This window comes from Coffea arabica, chromosome 2e, assembly GCF_036785885.1.
Source record: "Coffea arabica cultivar ET-39 chromosome 2e, Coffea Arabica ET-39 HiFi, whole genome shotgun sequence".
Classification (NCBI taxonomy): Eukaryota; Viridiplantae; Streptophyta; class Magnoliopsida; order Gentianales; family Rubiaceae; genus Coffea; species Coffea arabica.
Window position 1 is genome coordinate 8,671,906 of NC_092313.1, and position 18,863 is coordinate 8,690,768.

At 36.4% G+C, this 18,863-nt stretch overlaps 3 protein-coding genes across 5 annotated transcripts; 1 reads left to right on the forward strand and 2 right to left on the reverse strand.

The window, feature by feature from the left end:
- The first annotated feature begins 2,405 nt into the window (after nucleotides 1-2,405).
- LOC113730718 (OVARIAN TUMOR DOMAIN-containing deubiquitinating enzyme 4) lies at nucleotides 2,406-7,451 on the forward strand. 3 transcript variants are annotated; one of them, XM_072078718.1, is made up of 5 exons: nucleotides 2,406-3,288; nucleotides 3,728-3,849; nucleotides 3,947-3,987; nucleotides 4,081-4,179; nucleotides 6,876-7,451. In XM_072078718.1, the coding sequence occupies exons 1-5, from the start codon at nucleotides 2,748-2,750 to the stop codon at nucleotides 6,880-6,882; spliced, it is 810 nt and encodes a 269-aa protein (XP_071934819.1). In that variant the 5' UTR covers nucleotides 2,406-2,747; the 3' UTR covers nucleotides 6,883-7,451. The 3 variants fall into 3 exon arrangements, with proteins under 3 accessions (XP_071934819.1, XP_071934818.1, XP_027111391.1); XM_072078717.1 differs by having other exon boundaries at nucleotides 6,883-7,451; XM_027255590.2 differs by lacking the exon at nucleotides 6,876-7,451 and adding an exon at nucleotides 4,669-5,188 and having other exon boundaries at nucleotides 2,413-3,288.
- Nucleotides 6,321-9,989, reverse strand: LOC113730717 (glucomannan 4-beta-mannosyltransferase 9-like). Its single transcript, XM_027255589.2, has 9 exons — nucleotides 9,626-9,989; nucleotides 9,390-9,488; nucleotides 8,226-8,478; nucleotides 7,993-8,103; nucleotides 7,764-7,900; nucleotides 7,497-7,610; nucleotides 7,206-7,405; nucleotides 6,906-7,100; nucleotides 6,321-6,705 (listed from the first exon to the last, which is right to left on the reverse strand). Exons 1-9 carry the CDS (start codon nucleotides 9,956-9,958, stop codon nucleotides 6,540-6,542), a joined length of 1,608 nt encoding a protein of 535 aa, XP_027111390.1. The 5' UTR covers nucleotides 9,959-9,989; the 3' UTR covers nucleotides 6,321-6,539.
- Nucleotides 9,990-14,011: 4,022 nt separating this feature from the next.
- Nucleotides 14,012-17,699, reverse strand: LOC113730719 (GABA transporter 1-like). The gene is made up of 7 exons (XM_027255591.2): nucleotides 17,289-17,699; nucleotides 16,859-17,089; nucleotides 15,864-15,961; nucleotides 15,258-15,444; nucleotides 15,024-15,154; nucleotides 14,674-14,907; nucleotides 14,012-14,525 (listed from the first exon to the last, which is right to left on the reverse strand). Exons 1-7 carry the CDS (start codon nucleotides 17,614-17,616, stop codon nucleotides 14,145-14,147), a joined length of 1,590 nt encoding a protein of 529 aa, XP_027111392.1. The 5' UTR covers nucleotides 17,617-17,699; the 3' UTR covers nucleotides 14,012-14,144.
- Between the last annotated feature and the right edge of the window lie 1,164 nt (nucleotides 17,700-18,863).

An 18,863-nucleotide genomic window follows, 5' to 3' on the forward strand; every position in this document is an offset into this window, starting at 1 on the left:
CACCCCCCATCGAATCGCGTGAAGCAGAATCGTAGATTTCACTGTATACAGTTAGGAGTTCAAATCTTTACCTTCACAGTAAAATCTAAAATTTAAAGGATGTGTAATAGTGTATCTACTTGATTCATTAGTAGGTTATATATAGTAAGGTAATTAAGCATTATGGACCTTATTTGTGTGTGTGTGATTACTATGCCACTATAATTAGTCAAATTATTCCATCTATGATTACAAAACTGCGCAATTAGTCTCTAGGAAAATAGAAGTACGAAGGGAACATTTTTTTTAGGGCATGAACCCTACTTCATATAAAGATTTTTGACCTTGATGAAACGGCAACCACAAATAAAAGAAGAAGAATTTTGTTTCTCTATGGAAGGTAGTTAAGTTTTTCCGTGTATGTATATCATGTCCATTTTGTTGAATTGTGATTTTTCGCAGAAAAATTTGTATTATGCACTTGTGATGTAATTACTCCTTATGTCATTATATATATAATATATAATATAACATTTCTTCCTTATATAATATAACATTACTCCTTACTCCTTATGTCCTTATGTCATTATATATAATATAACATTTCTTCCCAAATTTTTTTGAACAATAAGAAGACCAAATAGTAGAAGCAACAAAATAAGCCAATCAGATGCAGACACTAGGCGGCGACAATGATTATAATAATATTATTAATCAAATCACAAATGAGAGTCGGATCGACAACCATTTTTGTCCGCAATTTTGGAGGAGCAATTCAATTTACGTTTGACAAGCTGTTTTTTTTTTTTTTTTTTTTCCATTTTCTTGTAGGGCATTTTAGGTTGTCACATTTGTCAAGGTCCAAACTTTTTAATATGTATAAATTTGGACATAAAGTAGCTGTACTGAATGACACTCCTACCGAATCAAAAAGGACAGAAAACGTATTGTCAAATATTTGTTGGTCTTCAAAGTTCAATCACTTCGGAAAGAATAAGGAAAAAAAAAAAGGGTGGAGGAGCTTTCATGTGTAGAAATTCAAGAGCAAAGAGGAAGGCAATTCTCAACTTAATTTCTCTCCTTCTAACTACTACAATTAAGTTGAAAGCAAAATATCAGGGAAAAGATTTTTCAACTGTTTGTGATATAATTAATAATAAGAGGTGCAAGAAAAGCAATCAAGTGATTGCATATTACTGGTACTAACTATTTCATCAGCTAAGAAAATGGGATACCAAATTAAAGCCCCACAAAATACATATATACCAAATGAAAATGAAAAATACGATCTACCAAAATTAGATGGTATAGACAAAAGCTCTGCATGGTGTAGCCATTATTGCTACCAAAGGGGATATTAGGTTTTTTTTTTTTCCCTTTTTTGTAAAATATAAAAAAGACTTTTATTGGGTTCGTCCCACCGGTCACCGCGAGAAAATCTACCGTACAACGAAATTGTCAGCCTATCAAAGCTACCAATCGATGCTGTCTGTTAGTCGGACGGAGCACGTGACTCACCAAATTTCTCAACGTGCACGTGAGGTTACGGCCACCTTAAGTATTTTTTTAAAAAATTATTTGTGTATTCCCAGTTTTTGTCAATCTCACTTTCATTATAATTTTTATTTATTAAAATGTATGATAAAATAAATGATAAGAGTGTAATTAATAAAAAATTGAGTACAAATAATATTTTCTTTATTTTATCATAAGATTATTGTTACATCATCCTCTCATGACATGACCAAATTTACCCTTCACTTCAAGGACATGGAAAATAAGTAGTAGTAATTGATTTCATTTCCAATCCCAAATTTGAAAGTTTGACTTAATTCGCAGCCCAATAAATGTTCTAAAACTTGCTTCCTTTTTTTTTTGGGTGTGAATTCGAAGCTCTAACAATGCGTTTGGATTTAAGAATATTTCCAAAAAACTTTTTTATATATATTATAACACATTAATGTAAATGTTTGTGAGATGAAAATGTTATTGAAAAAAAATTATTTAGAGAATTTCTAATTTTTATTGACAAATAATACCTATCCAAACATGTTGATGTTAGTTAACAATTTTAAATTTGGTTAACTAAACAAATTCCAATAAATTCATTCTTTTCATAATTCTATTGGATCACTTAAAAAATCGTCTAATATGAAAGACATTAAAATATACGAAAATTTACTTATAAGTTATAGTAATATCATAGATACTGTAATTTTAAAATTTACATTCATACATACATAAAATCAAGCTCTAAAATCATTAGTTTAGGGTTTTAAAAATTCTCTAAGTTTATACTTTGGCAAACACTCAGGCAGCATCCGACCAGAAGCTTTACCTAAAGGCCAAGCCGGTCATTTGACGCAAACCACCTTCAAAGGGCTCAAATCCTTCAATTGAAAAAAAAGAAAAAAAGAAAAAAAGCGGAGACTCTGGAAGCCGATTATAGCGTGTGCAGATACCTCAGAGGCTCACACCTCAGCCAGCAGGAGCTGCTGCCCTTTTCCACTGTGGCCCCCAGCCCCACGGACAACAAGATGCACTCCTCTTTTACTTTTCCGCTCCTCTAAGTCGCCGTCACCAACTCCCAAGCCCAGCCCCCGCCTCCGATAAAACCCAACACAGCTCATACGCAATAGTAACCATTTCTTCAGTATCTTGTTCCCATTGCCGATGGGTGCGTTGGTTCGTCTAGCCTTCGTCCGGAGTACATCTTACCACAAATAAAGCAGGCTAGTAGGGAAACCGTATCGAATAATATTCCGGTGATGCTCAGTGCACTATGTGCTCGCCCTAAATCTTGGCTATTCACTACTTTATTCTTGTCTCATGCCCACAGCTCGGCAGCGGCTCTTGTTCACAATCGGCTCATTGGCAGCCCTCTTTTGAAATCCGTAGTGGTTGCCAACGCCGATCAAAGGAGACACCACTCCAGTAGTTGTCGTCTCGTCGACACCTCCGCTCAGGGTGGCGCTGCGTCTATATGGCATGCAATCCTTCCCGCCGGTGACGGGGATTTGGATCTCCACCGAACCAAGAGGAATGTGTTCGTCCACCACCACGATGAATTGATGAATAAAGGTGAAGGCTCGTGGAATGTGGCTTGGGATGCCAGGCCGGCGCGCTGGCTTCACAATCGTGATTCTGCGTGGTTATTGTTTGGAGTTTGCGCTTGCTTAGCCGCGCCCCCATTGCCGCTGTTAGCGGATTCATCTGAGTTCGTCGATGGGGAAACGGATGAATTCAGACATGAAGCAGCAGCAATGACCGTTGTAGAAAATCGAAAGTGTGCCAACTTTAGAGTTACAGGTATTTTAGTTGGAGCGGCTAATTTTTAGTTATATAAAGTTTGATGAAGTTTGAATAGATGATGTTAATTTGAGATTAATTTTCCATTATATGCAATCCAGATTACGTATTCTATTACTGCTCTTATCACTTTTAGAGTTACACGTATTTTAGTTGGAGAAGCTGATTTCTAGTTATATGGAGTTTGATCAGATTAATTTTCGATTATATGCAATCCATATTTCGAACTCTGATGCCAAATCTAGCATTACTCCATCACTGTTGTTTGTTGTTGCTGTGATGGAATGATTGTAATGGATTAATTTTCGATTATATGCAATCCAGATTTTGAATTCCGAGCTGTGATCACCAACTTTATTACTACTCTATCATCGGAAGAATAGAAATCCGTTTTTTGTTGTAATGCAATGATTGTGATGGAATGATTGCATGGAGACAGGGGTGCCAGCAGATGGGAGATGTCTGTTTAGAGCAATAGCTCACGTGGCATGGTTGAGAAAAGGGGAGAGTGTTCCTGATGAAAACCGCCAAAGGGAACTCGCTGATGAATTAAGAGCTCTGGTATAATCTAACAGCTTCATTTCTTTATGTTTCTTTATTTTGCTGAATTTGCCTTTGCTTTTGAACAATTTGCTGAATTTTTTTCTCCGGGCCGTAGGTTGTTGAGGAGTTGTTAAAGAGGCGAAAAGATGCAGAATGGTGAGTGTTCTTAAGTTTTTTAATTATTATTTAGTTATGTATGGAGAGTTTGGATGCTATGCTTGTGTGATATATTTTGGTGCTGTTCTTAAGGTTTATTGAAGGAGATTTTGATGCATATGTGGAAAGAATTGAAAAACCTTATGTATGGGGCGGGGAACCAGAATTGCTAATGGCTTCTCATGTTCTCAAGTGAGTGCTTTTTCACTTTATCTCTTTTCATAGTCTTAATTTTTGCTCATACTGTTTTACCGTTTGCTTTGGTTGCCTTATTCTCCGTATCCAACTTTGGTCTTTGGTCTTTGGTGGTTGGTAGGGTGTTTGTAACATTTGAGCATTAAGAGCAACAAATTTAGAACTAGTAGGAGTAGGTAAACTCGTAAAGTTGGTTGGTGATTATTAAAGACTGTGTGGCTAGTTGTTTTCTATTCTAAATACCTATTTAGGAATTATGGCAAAAGGAAAGCTAATTTTGACTAAGTGACTGTTCATCTAAACCCAAGATTGTCAATATTTTTGAGTTCAGTATAGTGCAAGGACCATTTCATGTGAAAGATTTGTGGATATTTTTTCTTGCAACATAGGGCATATATGCTTTGTTGATATTGTAGCATGATAGGTTTTTAAATACTCAAATTTCTTGTGGATTATTGAAATTTTACTCTCTCTTTATCATCACAGGGCGCCAATTTCTGTGTTTATGATTGATAGAAGCTCTGGTAATTTAATAAATATAGCAAAGTATGGTGAAGAGTATAAGAAAGATGAAGAGAGTCCAATTAACATTCTATTTCATGGATATGGACATTATGACATAGTGGATGTTGTCTCTGAAGGTTACCAGAAAGTAGAAGGAGGATATCAGAGAGTAGAAGCAGCCTAGAAGCTTGACATAAAACATACAATAAAGTCTTTCACATATTTATCAAGAATAAAGAATATATTTCCAGCAAGTGTTCCAAAAATTCTTTCGGGATACAAGGAAAAGATGCTTCTATCCATCTCCTACCCATCTCTTCAAGCCCATGCTGAAATGACTTTATTCAAGCATTAGAATTATTTTCAATTTTGTAGATTCTGTAGTCTATTTGTTTTCTCTTACTTTCAATTGTTATTGAGCAAACGTTAACAATTTCCGAGTGCAACTGTCTGAGCAAACATGGAATGCTATCTACTTAAACATGTGGGAATTTTGAAGTTACCATCTGTTTTAATATGCTAAACCAACTGATCATTCGTACTAGCTGGCATGTTACTCTTTGACTGGTAAACGAGAGAGTGTATTTCGTTACTTGCTGTTTTAAACCACTAAATACCAGCGATGAGAAAATCTTAAGTTGAGATCAGAGGGTTGGTTTTGTCATTAACCTTATAGAACCGTTTTTGCTTTGTTTAGCTTCTGATTGATTTTTTTTTCCCAGTAGTTATTAGCACACAGTATAAAATTGCTCGAATGGAAAATGTAAGGTATCCGTGCATCATCTGAGTGCAAGCAGTAACGCTAATCTCTTGGGGTGAAGATCTTAAACTTGACTTCAAAATCTCTTGAGTTACGAACTGATCCCAATTGCCATTTGTAAATCAGTATCCTAGAAACTGGAAACTCAGGGCATGTCACCTGTGCAATGGGGGGGAGTTACATTTGGTCCCTCACGTTTTGTGTTACTACTTAATTAGTATTTATTTTGGTTTTTGGGGCCTTCGTGGGCGAGTGAGCACTTCCATGCTGCCTACCTTTCTTAAATCATTGTCATTGAACAGTCTGAATATCGAAAGATTAGAATGACCTCTTTAAGTGATGAAATATTCCCAAATTAGGTGGGGGCATATTCTCTTTCGCTTCTGACGTGCTGCTTATCCTATTTAAAAACCTTGGAATCTTTCTTTTCCTTCATTTTGAAAACCTTAAGATGCTATCTATATGAGCGCTTTTACTCGTCTGAATGAACCTCGAGGCAATCGCAAATTTGCAATCAGTAAAAAAATGTACTTTCTGGATGCCATTTGCTGGGAATCGATATTATTCGCACTTCTATTTTAGCTTCTTGCATTTTAATTTAGGAGCGCAAATATCACTTCCCTATTTGCTTCCCTGAAGTTAAAATTTGATGATACCAAGGCAAGTGGCACTTTCCACGATTTTGCTGACACAATATGCTTCATTGAAATTATAATAAGTAAACACCTATAGTAGCAGCTTCTCAATTTTCCCTATTAACATGTTTCCTCTTCCTTCTGTTTCAAGAATGAGGAGCAAGAGAGACAGAGAGGGTACCATACCAAGTTTAGCGAATTAGCGTTCAATTGCAGTACATTTCTTTAGACGGCCAAAGTGAATAAGTAATGGCGATTGTGATTTTATAATCCAGGTCTATTAGCATGTTGCATGGGAAAGTGCGGATAAAGTATTCTCTGGAAATGCTCGTTGACAACATAAAAGAACTAAGCAGCCACTATTATTTGACTTGAGAAGCTGAAAAATAATAGTAGTAAAATGGTACAGATGTGTCCTTTGGACAATCCAAAAGATTCTTTCCCAGGCTGCAAGAGTTTTAGTAAGAACTAGGGACAAAGGTGCCAACGTACCCGAATCCTGCTGTGAAAAATGCCGTTGATTGAAGGAAAAGGTATATAAAGAAGTGGCTCTTTCCAAAAGCCACATCATAACACCCACAAAAGAATAGGTAAAACCCAACAAAGAGCTCCAGAAGATGTAATCTGCAAATTCAACCACAATATAAAACTTGAATCCATGTCGTATTTTGAATAGAAGGCCACGTTGCATATCGCTAAACAATTCATGCGAATGGAAGAATATTTTTCAATTCATGATGCTGACAATACATGAAAGTTATATATGATGTTTTTCCTTTTGTATTGTTGCCTAGAGTATAGTTTTGTGCGATGAAGAGTTGTACCTGTCTCCCATCCTGAAACGAGGCTTCTTGGGAACTTTAGAGCCCAACTTCGTCTGTAGGACATGTCCCAATTTTTCCGTGACAATCCACTCGTTAACTCTCCCTGCCTCAAGTAGACCTATGAATGTGGCCTTGGTTCGATGCAGAGACATTACGTTTTCAAAGAGGATCCAGAAAATTACTAGGTGGAATGATCTGCAGAGCAAAACGCAGCAAAAACATGTTACTATATATGGCATTATTAATTAAAGAACTAAGATTCTTCAGGCATGCAGAATAAAGAGAGAGAGAGGGAGAGACCTTGGTGTCCCGACTGCATTCAGAAGGGTAATTACAGACGGAATATACACAGCTCCCCAAACCGGAACTTGTACTTCGGGAATCACAATAGTTGCAGGCAGGACAACGCAGTAGAAGATGAACGTGACCATATGTGCTACTATCTTCCGAACAAAGAAGAAACTGTATATTAGATAAAACTTCTTCCATGGAGAGACTTTCTGCATTAACGGAACATGAATTGTCAAGAGTGGCGTTGATTTTTAATCATCTTTCTCATCCCTAAATGAAGATAAAAACAGATGCCTTAACCTTGCATCTAACTATTTCCATAGCCATTTTCCTGAACAGATTAGCAGGACCGCAGGACCATCGATGTTGCTGGTGCCGGTATGCTTTGAAAGTACTTGGCAATTCATTCTTCACCTGATTGGGAACCGCACAAACAGAATATCAGGCACCCTATAATGCAAAATTTAAGGGAATTTGGGTTTTGATCTTTACATAATGGACGAGCCAAATTAGTCTGTTGCAGTTTACACTTCAAACGTACGGTCCATTTTTTTTTTTGAACTGTACCTCGACTTCACCAACATACACAAATTTCCAGCCTTTGAGACCGGCTCGGATAGCCAGGTCCATATCCTCCACAGTTGTTCTGTCCTTCCACCCTCCAGCTTCATTAAGTGCTGAAATTCGCCATACGCCAGCGGTTCCTACATGACGATCAAATGTTCGAGATTGTAAAATAGATTAACACATTAATGTTAGAGCTAGAACTCGAGAAATTTTTCTCGGGAGATCCTACCATTAAAACCAAAAAAAGAGTAAGTGCGGGATCCAACTTCTTGCTCCACAATGAAATGGTAATTAAGAGACATCTCTTGCATTCTTGTCATCAAGCATTCATCAGAATTCACTGCAATTAAAGCCAGAAATTTATAGTTACAGTTTAGGAAGTCGACGAGTTGAAACTTCAATCTACAGCTTAAATTGAAGGGCTTTCAACTGAGTGTAATCTGCAGAATCAAAGGAAGCTACCGAATTTCCAACGGGTTTGAACCAGAGCTAACTCAGGATTATGCACGAGAAAAGGAATGGTACGACGCAAGAAATTATGCTCAGGTTGAAAATCAGCATCAAAGATGGCGACATAGTCACATAGCTTCACATAGCTATGCTTCATTCCTTCCCTAAGAGCACCAGCTTTATAGCCGTTGCGGTTCTCTCTAATCTCATACTTTATGTTTATGCCTTTGCTTGCCCATCTCTTGCACTCTTGCTCCTTTAAGGCCTGTAATTTTCAATTAACCCAAGTCCATCTCAATTTGGAGCAGAAAAAAAAGAATAAGAATTTGGGTAGACCTGGTCTACTAGACCTAGCGGATCAAATTTCGCCACATATTCATTGTGTAGGTTGGTAAGATAGTGTGCTAAATTCTGAGCTATTGGGTCTACGGATGGGGCCCATAAACTGGGTCTACCCTACTAGTTTTTGCCAAAAAAAAGAACCTCAAAGTTTCCGAAGCGTATTTGATGATTAAATGCTATGCAAAGCTGATGGGTTTTCAAAATTGGTAGTATTTTGGGGACCTGTGGCATGAATCCAATATAAAACCCAAAAAAACCAGGATGCTGATCGAGCTAAAAAATAGCAAAAGTAATATCTATATGATCGAAGTGAGTATCTTTATTGGAAACATTAAATGGCAAAACAAAGAAGGGTAGAGTCATACTATTAGTTTTTTTTTTTTCTAAAAAGAACAAAGAAAAAGAAAAAGTTGTATACCTTTATTAGTGAGGTGATTAAGTTAGAAAACCAGTTTTCAGGTATTCGATTGGCGATGCATGAAAAAAAGTTTTTCCGGTGGACTTTTTGGAATTTCAGTGTAAAAGTGGAATTCTTGTTAGTTGCAGCTACTATTTTAAAAGAGGAACACATTTTAACATTTCTATCTCTCGCATAATCAAGGAAGTAGAGTGAACCTCGGAAGTTCCACTTTGCCATCTTTTTCTTTTTTCTCTGACTCTCAGATAATCCTCTCTGAGATAGATTTGTTCCTTCGAAGTTTTTCAAAAATTTAGTGTTGCACTCCTCTATTTATATTTAGCCTACTGCTGCCCCGGAAAGCTACATTTTTTACGTCCTCATATATTCAGAGAAATTATTTGATTGATAAAAGTTGGTTTTGCAAGTTGTTGAACCTTGATAGCAGGATCCGTTGAATCATCAAGAACTTGAATTATGATTCGATCAGTCGGCCATGATAAGCCGCAAGCAGCACCAATTGACAGCTGATACACCTGAACGTAAAACAAATGTTGCAGCACTCAAGAATATGATGAGCATTATAATAAACACGTCTGATAAATAATGCATCAAAATTGCTAATTATATAGTAGCATTCACGAAGTTATAAGATAAAAAAAAAGAGCAGTACCTCTTTTTCATTGCACATTGGAATTTGCACTAAAACCATGGGGTAGCCTAAATTTCCCATCTCCAAATCTTCCTTCATTGGCTCCCATTTGTACTTCTTCTCGGGTTTCCACCTGAATATCTTTATCAAAACTACGACAATTCCCATATAAACTCTTTCCACGAATAACAGTATCGACATTGTCAGGCACAAAAAGACCATCATTTTCAAAAATGGCACCAACAATGGTGCTTTCGCCTGCTGCCATAGACATCCAAGAAGGCCGGTAACATCACCCGGGCCACCCTGGAAGGCCTCAGGTGGAATCACAGCCCCGGATGAAAGGCTCTCCATTTCTTGATCTTATTTTTTTGTAAATAGCCAATAATAGTCCGCTGGAAGATTAAGCAGAGGCAGCAGCAGTAGTATCGCACTACTGCAAAGTCAGTTGAGCTGACACCGGAGCAGTGCAGCACTTGGAATATATAAAGAAGTGCGATATCTAATGCACGTGCTTTTTGATTGAGTGTTGCTTCGCGAGAACAACACGAATGTGCAAAGGCAATTCTTGCTTCGGTTTGGGAAACCTTTCATTTTTGCTTCGGAGTTACTCCATGCCAGATGGTGATAGCTAGCAGTTTTATCAAAATCTTGCAGGTTAGAAAGCAGGGTCAAAGCATATAAAGATGTACAGCATAATCAATGGAAGGATCAAATCAAACATGAAAAGCTTTAGCTTAGTTGGTTCTTTTAAACAATAATGCTTCATGATAGGCTTAAATAGAACCTAATGTTCATGGTGCAGAAGGCTAAATGAAAAAAGGGAGGAGGGGGCGGGGGGCTTTCATAGACTAACAAAATCTCGATTCTTAGGTTTGGCATTATTAGTCAGATTTGCCACCTTTTACTTCATTCCCTGGTCTGTTAGCTTTCCCAGAGAACTTTAAGAACAGCCATTAGTATCAGAGCCACAGTATGGGGTTTATGTTATTATTTATATATTAACACAATTGGTCGAAAGTAACCAAATACCAGCAGCACCCGTGATCAATTCCTATGTACCACCTCATTGTGTATCTGGGGAAAGGCTCTGCATAGCCGAAAGGCTGTAATACCTCCCAGTAAAAAATAAATAAATAAAATTACTGGCTCAAATGGCACGAGTAATTGTACCATTTGTTGGCAAGTCAGAAGCATGTTAATATGATACTATAAGTTTATTGGAGGCTTATCAAGTTATCTTATCATGAGTTCCCTGGCCAACATTAATCCCAATGATCTTTTTTAATGATAACTCTCCAAAAAGAGTCGATAAAACTACTTAACACAGGACGATGATAAGTAGTAGTTTAACCATCACTTTCAACCTCTTAGTTAATTTGGAGAATACATTTGTTTGGGCGTACGGTGTTTACTTCTAAAGTACATTCATTAGTTTCTTTTTATTGTTCCTTTTCTTTGTGTGTGTGTGTGTGTGTGGGGGGGGGGGGGGGGGGGAGGGGGGGAGGGAGTATACGTACTTGAAATTTTTATAAGAGCGTTACTAGTTTCTAATCTTCTTTTGATAGAATTGTTCTCAACAAATGGAGCAAACTTACAAATGAAAGGAGTGTGTTGCAAGTTTTATCAACTCACTAGTGCTAAGTAGTTAAACAATTAAAAAGACAAGTTGCTAATAATTTCAATTCTTTTCTATTTTAGGCAAATTTAAAATTTTTATCTTCTTTGGATTGCAATTTTTTTGAGCTTTACAGGGTTTTTGTATAAAACTGTAATGTAATGATGTGATATATGTGAGGTAAAAAGGTGTTAAAAAAATGTGTAAAGAACCATGCATTAGAAATTAAGAAATTTATCCACAAAAAGTACCAACTTAAAAAGAGACGGGAAAAAACTCTGTACACTCTTAATCAAAAATTGAAAATGGGAACCCTATTCAATTGCAATTTCAATTGTTAATTACTTAGCCTTGATTATTTTAATTGAGAGGTCATTCAGCCTTTTGAAATCTCTATTCTGTACAAATCCAAGCAGACTTTGTAAAAAATATATATATAAAAAAAGGTCGATTTGCAATTCATAACCTTGAATTAGCCGATTAGGGGAAAAGTTATACAGAACAAAGAAAGAAAGGAGCTACATGACAACACTCTTCGTTCATAAACCTCGTTTTGGATCTCTCAAGTTGTTAAGCACAACCTAGAAATCTTTGGTTCATATCCAAAATATACCACGTCTAAATACAAAATAGATCTGGATCGTATCAAACGTTTTTTTCTTTTTTTTTTTTCCCTTTTCCCATTTTTTGATAGCTTGAAGTTCATGGGGATAAATCAAAAGCAAAATACAAACAATTCACACCAAGATAAATCTCGTAAGAAATTAATTTCTTAATTATAAGGTTGTCCAAATCGGACAATTATCGTACCCTAATATATTCATGCAAACTCCGAATAAAGGTGCAAACAACCATAGGAAACGAACAAAATAACCCCACTTGAGGTTGAGAAGTAACCCTTGTGCTTCTTTTGGAGTCGTAGAAACAAAGAAACAGAGCTTGCAGCACGGCAGGTAGTCCAAACTCCACCTAGAAAAGTAAAGTAATTAGCAGTCGGCCGGTATCATTATAATCAGAAGGTTCTTCAATCGGATGAATGTACTAAAAGAGAGTACTTATATCTAGAGCTAAAAGATGAATAAACCTAATCGAAACTCGTATTGACCTTCGCCTGGTAAGACTTCGTTTGAGCTTGATTCTTTGACTATTCAAATCAAATTTGAACAATATTTTATGTTCGATAACTTTTAAATTTGATAAAAAAAAAAAAAATTTGTTCAAACTCGATTTTGCAACTAAACAAGTCAAAGTTGAACAAAATTTGAAATTTATTAAAACAATCAAATAAACTTGAACACTAAGATATTCGGTTTAATTAGACTCATTTACACCCCTACTTATGTCATAGTTTTGATAATTGGAGGATACCAAAATATAATAGCTTTTGGTGATTCTGATTATTTTCCATGATTGCTTTCCATAATCAAATTTTGTAAGATCTAAAGCAAATGATAACAAGGCCATTGCCATTTGTAAAATGTACAGGTATTGGAGACGTGTTCATTTAAAAAAAAAAAAAAAAGATATCCTTTTCCTCAACATAGAAGAAAAAAGGAAAACATAAACTTTTGTGAGTATGTATTTAAATATTTAAAATAGCATTTCTCAAAATGTAACACTTTGAAAAGTATTTTTTCTCCTGCTCCTTCATTTCTTCTATTTTACATATAATAGTTTTTGCTAAATTATTGTAAATCAAACTGAAGAAAAAGTTATTCTAAAAAAAAAAACAACTGAAGAAAAGTTTATCATAACCGATTTGCCATTGTGAATATTACATCACAACATGATTCAGCATCGAGATATTGACCAGCTGTTTTGATGGAGCTATCATTAACTATATAGTATGATGATTAGTTTCAAAATCAAAATATGATTTGTTATAGTGCATGTTTAACCTACCATTAGAGCAGTGTTGCAAATCAAATAATCAAATCGCATTGAATAATTTTCAACTGTCTATTAATAAACTTTGCTTTTTATTTCCAAAAAAAAAAAAAAAAAAAATTTTGTCACCACGGGGAAATTGTAAATCCGGATCGCATGGACCACGGGCATCGTATGGCCATTCTGATTCACGGCAGGTTGAAACTCATCCGCAAGATGGGCATATGATTTCCGATTGAACGCTTTTTGATACAACAAGTCAAATACTGAGCGGGCTAAAAATCAACACAAAATAATCTATTGAATAATAATATTAGAATTCGAATTTGTCGTTTTGCATTGTTCTACATCAACTCTTACCACGTAGTCTTTTGTATCCAGGGGTGTGTTTGGTAGCAACTTTTCCCCAAATATTATTTTGCTTACCTCACAATTATAATTTTCAATCAATTTTTTTTTAATAATTTTTTTTATTTCACATGTATCATATCACAAAAAGTGCTAAATAATTATTTCAAATAGTTTCTCTATCGATCTAGAGCTTTTGAGTTTTGACCCTATATATATATATATATATGTATTTGTATTTTTTGTTGCTTGACAATCATGAAGGATGTTCAGCGATATTCTCTTAATTCAAAGGGTAAGTAAATGTCATCGACCTTTAGTAATTTCTAGAATATCAATGATCTCTAGAGTAACGCATTCAAAGCCCTCTATACTTTTTCAAGTATCCACGACACTAACAAGTCCTATGCTACTACATTTTTTATTTTTTTTTTGTCGTATCATTATTTATTTATTTATTTATTTTGTAGAAAGAGATATTCCAAACTTTACAATAAGAGAGGGGGAAAAGACAGAGTTTAAAAGGTCTTACCGTCACCTGAACACGATAAAACTGAGTGTCAAAAGACAAATCACTTGTTTAAATATTAACAAGTGAAGTATTCATAAAGTATTCCATCACTTTCATATCAATTTCTAAACATTACCTCAACGTTTGCTACAAATATGGCTGTGTTAGTATTAGTATTACATGTTAGCAAACAAACGGTAAGTCTTGGCATCCAAAATCATCTGCCTCACCGATGCAACTGCCCCAACCAAGGCCAAAACTGTGGATAAAACTGCAATAATTGTGTTTCCCCAGTAGACCAAGCCCTTCCTTGAGGGTTTGAACGTGAGGTTATAGAAAACCATTGGCAAAATGAAATCCAAAGGAATACAACCAAAGGCCCCAAACAATGCCATAATGTCTCCAAAGAAAGGTAGCATTGCGGCCAAGGTTGTTGCTAGGACGATTGATAATGACCGGAATATCAGACGGGGAACAACATTCCTGACCGAGAATTGGTCTTTCTTAGGATCTGCAAATGCCCGCTCTATAACAACATTTGTCGGTTGCATGTAAACCTAGAATCACAATCTCATCAAGGTTAATTGGCTAAACATATCAACAAGGTTTACTTGGAGTTCCAGCGCTATCTTCGCCATTTTGGTGAATAAAGTATTCATGAATTTGGTATGTAATGTAACATGATATAACATGAATGCGTCTTACCAAGACAACTGCTGATACTTGCACCAAGGTGAAGACATTGGTCATCAGAAGAAACCACTTAGGCAGTAAAGGATGGTTATTGACCATGAAATTTGAGAGAACAGATTGTTGAGACTGATTTCCAAATGCCCAGTATCCAGAAATTGCAACACTGAAGAATGTGGAAATCACAACTGCATAGCAAACCAATAACCCTTTAAACATTTTCCCCGTTACTGGAGGGGCTATAGTGGCCTGCAAAAATAAAGAATAAGGAATAAAAAATCACAAGCTAGCATTTGAGGGATATTTAATACTCCACTAACTTGGTCAGCATGAAGAAGAAACAATTGTTATGAGTAAAAACTTGCCTGAATTTCAGGTATAATTCCATTGCCATATGTTGTGGCAATAATTGAAAAAGCGTTGAAGGCACCAAAGACTGTATTTATACCAACTCCAGTGATTGAGTAGTCCCTTGGAGGAGCATTTTTAGAGTATCCTGCACTTGGAAATGCCAGAAAGTTGATAATAATGTTTGGGGGGAAAAGGGCAAATGAAAGAAAAGAAAATAAACACTATGGCTGTGATTCTTGAATAATTACCTACATATATGGCTCCTGCAGTGGTGCAAGCGCAGTAAGCAAGACAAAGAAGCAAGGAGATGAGATTGATATGCCTCAATGAATGAAATGATGGCATTTGGGCCATTACTAATGTTAAGCCTCCGAAAATAACAACGAAATGGTACAGTTCCATGCTCCCGTTCGGTCTAGCCACCAAGTAAATATACTGCAAGACAACAACAGGCAAAAGGAGAGTTAGAAGCTTCACTTTTAACTTTTCTAGATTTAAACAAGATGAATCGGTATAAGTATAACTATATGTGGCCTAAATTAGATAAATCTTCAAATTTTTAATTTTTTTCAATTGATTAATTGTGGTGAAATGTACCTCTTCAAATCAAGTAATTAAGTATAAAAGTAAATCATTTAAACACTGACAATATATACATTAATCTGCAAGATTTAGCATTCAAATTCAAAGCGGAATAATATGAAATATATTTAGATCCATCAATATATACACTGATTGGCCGTGTAGTAAGGTACTACAGTACTATTTTGTAGCATTAGTTCAATTGGAGTTTCTTTTCCTTCATGCAGTTAGATTTTTTTTTTTTTTAACAGTAAATTAAATAGTTTTCTTACCTTTAAGCTCTGTCCACCCAGAAGTGTACATGCAATGACGGCCCCATAACAAATGCCCAATTGAAGTGGGCCAACGAAATACCGACCCCATCCTGGCCCTGTATACATCAAATTTATCAATTTCAAAGTAAGCCTACGTAATTAAAGTTTGAACTGTCTAATATGGCTGCCCGGGGCTTATGGTTTTCTGTCGGCCTTGTCTGAACTTCACTTGCTTAATTATTGTCGTTTGATAATGATGATGCTGACACATAAAAGCCCACCCAATGAAAGGTTTGAACTTTCTAATATTATTGTTGTCTGCTTTTGACTTTATTTGAATTCCACTTGCTAGCTTGTTGCAGTTGTAGAGACTAGACTAGAGAGAGCATCTTTCACACTCGCATCAAAAGCGAACCTGATGAAAGTTTGAACTTTCTAATATTATTGGCTTTGTTCTCGTTTATTTTAGATTTTATGAAATCTGATTATGAATAATAATTAAAACTAACAAAAGTTAGTCTTTGAGTGATTATAGATTTTAATTTTTTTATCATTAAAAAAATCTATAATCAGAATACAAAAGGAAAATTAATTACTCAAAATTAAAATATATAATCAGTTAAAATCATTAGCCGAGAATAAGCCCATTGCCGGCTTGTGCTTAATTGTCTACTATTTGCATTATTTGAACTTCACTCCCTGGCAGTAGAAAAATTACAATTTTTCCACCGACATCGGGAGCTTCTCAAGCTGAAAAACATACCATTTTCCACCAAAGAAATTAGAATGACAAAATTTGTCCTGCCACTAAAAAAAATTGTTTTCAGCATAATAATGGAAGATTTTTCTATTTTTCTCCCAAAAAAAATGTAATGAGACACATAATCCAACCAGAATGAAAAGCGAAAATCTTTCGGCTGGTCTAAATTCGAGACTATGATCCTTCACATTTTGGATATCTTTTCGTATAAAGCTGGACATTGTCACACCTCTTGATGAGTAGAATTACATACCTAAAACATCATGAGCCATGTCCCTGAAACGAAGCTGGCGCTTTCCAAGCGCCGCATGGTGCTCCAGTACTAAGGATAGAAGGTTGTAGGAGTAGAAGGTCACCAGCCCGGCGAGGGCGAGGCTCAAAACTCCACCCGCCCATCCCAACAAGGCAAATGCAAAGGGCAAGCTCAATAGTGCCGGCGCAACTATTGCTGTTGTTAGATGGTATCCACACTGCAACCATGTCCCTGTCCATCGTGAAATCAAGCACCGCAAACAAATCACATACTACCCACTATTTCGTTTCATTTCGTTTCAGTTTTAAACGATGTAAGCAACAGTTTGGATCGAGCAGTTGGAAGAGTTGTAGGCCGCCGGATGGGTAATACAATCCCACCAGATAGATGTGAAGAAAGTAGTAGGAGCACTTGCTAATTAGTGTCTAACCTCGGGATTTCAGGACGAAAAGGGCACCAGCATCAAGCTCTTTGGGGCCGACTGTTGCTGCACCACCTTTTTCTCCATGTTCTGGGGATAGCTTGGGGGAATCTAGGACAGCAGTTCCCATTTTCCACCTTCTATGCGTGTGATTTATGTGGGATCTGTTCTGCGGATAGAATGTGTGTGTGAATAAACGACCCAAAATGTTGGAACAGAATTGTGGGCGATACGAGGGGTTATGCAGCACTGAGAGTGAAATCAACAAGTCAACGCCGGTTGGTTTCGAGCAGTATAAATTAAGGATATTCAGCTTTAAGGTAAGATTCAGATTCATTCACAACTCTGTGTTCAACACTATATGATGGGCTTGACTCATTTCGGAAAAGACAGACTAATGCTGCAATGCACATGCTACCAGCCGAAAATTGAAAACTAATATATCTTGGACGTTTGCGTGGAAATATGCTCCGTGTAAAACTGGTTTATTCATCATTATTGTTTTCGTATATCTTTGTCTCATTCCATGCTCTAGTAAGTAGCAAGTTTATGGGTGGAGTTGATTGAAAGAGATCGGCAAATGAATTATTTATAGTTGTTGCACCTTAATATATCAGCTGGAGTTGCTTCTATAAACAAATTAAGATACAGTCAAATCAGGCAATCAACATTTGACCCGCATCAGCTGTTCGGTTATTATGCCTGCTTGAATGTGTCGCATTGCATTTCTACATAGATGAGATGATCCCACGGTATTTTAACTAATAATTATAGACCAACTTATGATGGTCACTGGTCAATCAGAAATATTATTGTATCGATTGCTGCCGGTGAACTCAGGGAAAGAGTAGTACAGGCAGCCTAGAGGTTGTTTTGTCGCCTCCCTTGTTGCTTGATTACAGGCAGCCTAGAGTTCTTAGTCGGCCAAACTTTTTTGGGAGGACCAAGTCGTCCAAACTTTGCTGCAAAATAAGTGCTAACTCGATCTCCAAGAACCAGAAGAAAAGGAAGGAGACGGGTGGCAAACCAGCAAAGTTTTAAACAGACTCGATCGAGCATTTGGCAGGCCAACAAATTAAACCATGGGAGTGAGGACCTTTGCGAAGCAAGAAGTCAACACACTCGTCATGAATCGGCGAAATTCGCTGGTAATCTTGTTAACGAAACTAAGTGGAAGAATAGTTTCTAGTGTGGACTGCACAAAGTGATTGTCTGACAGTTGCCAGCTAAGTACATGCAGCATGCTGGCGTATGTATCAAAGATTTTTTATGATATAAAAGAAAGACTTCTGACAAAAAATAAAAAATAAAAATAAAAATAAAGCGTTTGTTCAGGCCAGCATTCAGCGGGCAATCATTTTGGCATTGGCGAGAAGATCAAATCTTGGTGGAAGTCAAAGATAAACTTGAATCTACAATTATTATGGGTGGCCTAAAATGAAAACTCGGATTCGAATGAACAAATTAAACCAATAATAATTGCACTTCACATGTAAATAATATGGAGTCCATGCTATGTTCTCTGGTAGTGGCAATTCTGGACAAGCATAGCATATAAATTGGATGTAAGTTTTTTTTTTTTGT

Coding starts and splice junctions, on each gene's coding strand:
- LOC113730718 (XM_027255590.2), top strand. CDS start 2,748: ATGCTCAGTGCACTATGTGCTCGCCCTAAATCTTGGCTATTCACTACT. Junction 3,988..4,080: donor AGGCGAAAAGATGCAGAATG/GTGAGTGTTCTT, acceptor GCTGTTCTTAAG/GTTTATTGAAGGAGATTTTG. Junction 4,180..4,668: donor ATGGCTTCTCATGTTCTCAA/GTGAGTGCTTTT, acceptor TTATCATCACAG/GGCGCCAATTTCTGTGTTTA.
- LOC113730717 (XM_027255589.2), bottom strand. CDS start 9,958: ATGGAGAGCCTTTCATCCGGGGCTGTGATTCCACCTGAGGCCTTCCAG. Junction 7,901..7,992: donor CTCTTTTTTTGGTTTTAATG/GTAGGATCTCCC, acceptor ATCGTCATGTAG/GAACCGCTGGCGTATGGCGA. Junction 6,706..6,905: donor CGTTTCAGGATGGGAGACAG/GTACAACTCTTC, acceptor TTGAATTTGCAG/ATTACATCTTCTGGAGCTCT.
- LOC113730719 (XM_027255591.2), bottom strand. CDS start 17,616: ATGAATCTGAATCTTACCTTAAAGCTGAATATCCTTAATTTATACTGC. Junction 15,155..15,257: donor TGCAGGAGCCATATATGTAG/GTAATTATTCAA, acceptor TTCCAAGTGCAG/GATACTCTAAAAATGCTCCT. Junction 14,908..15,023: donor GAATTATACCTGAAATTCAG/GCAAGTTTTTAC, acceptor TTATTTTTGCAG/GCCACTATAGCCCCTCCAGT.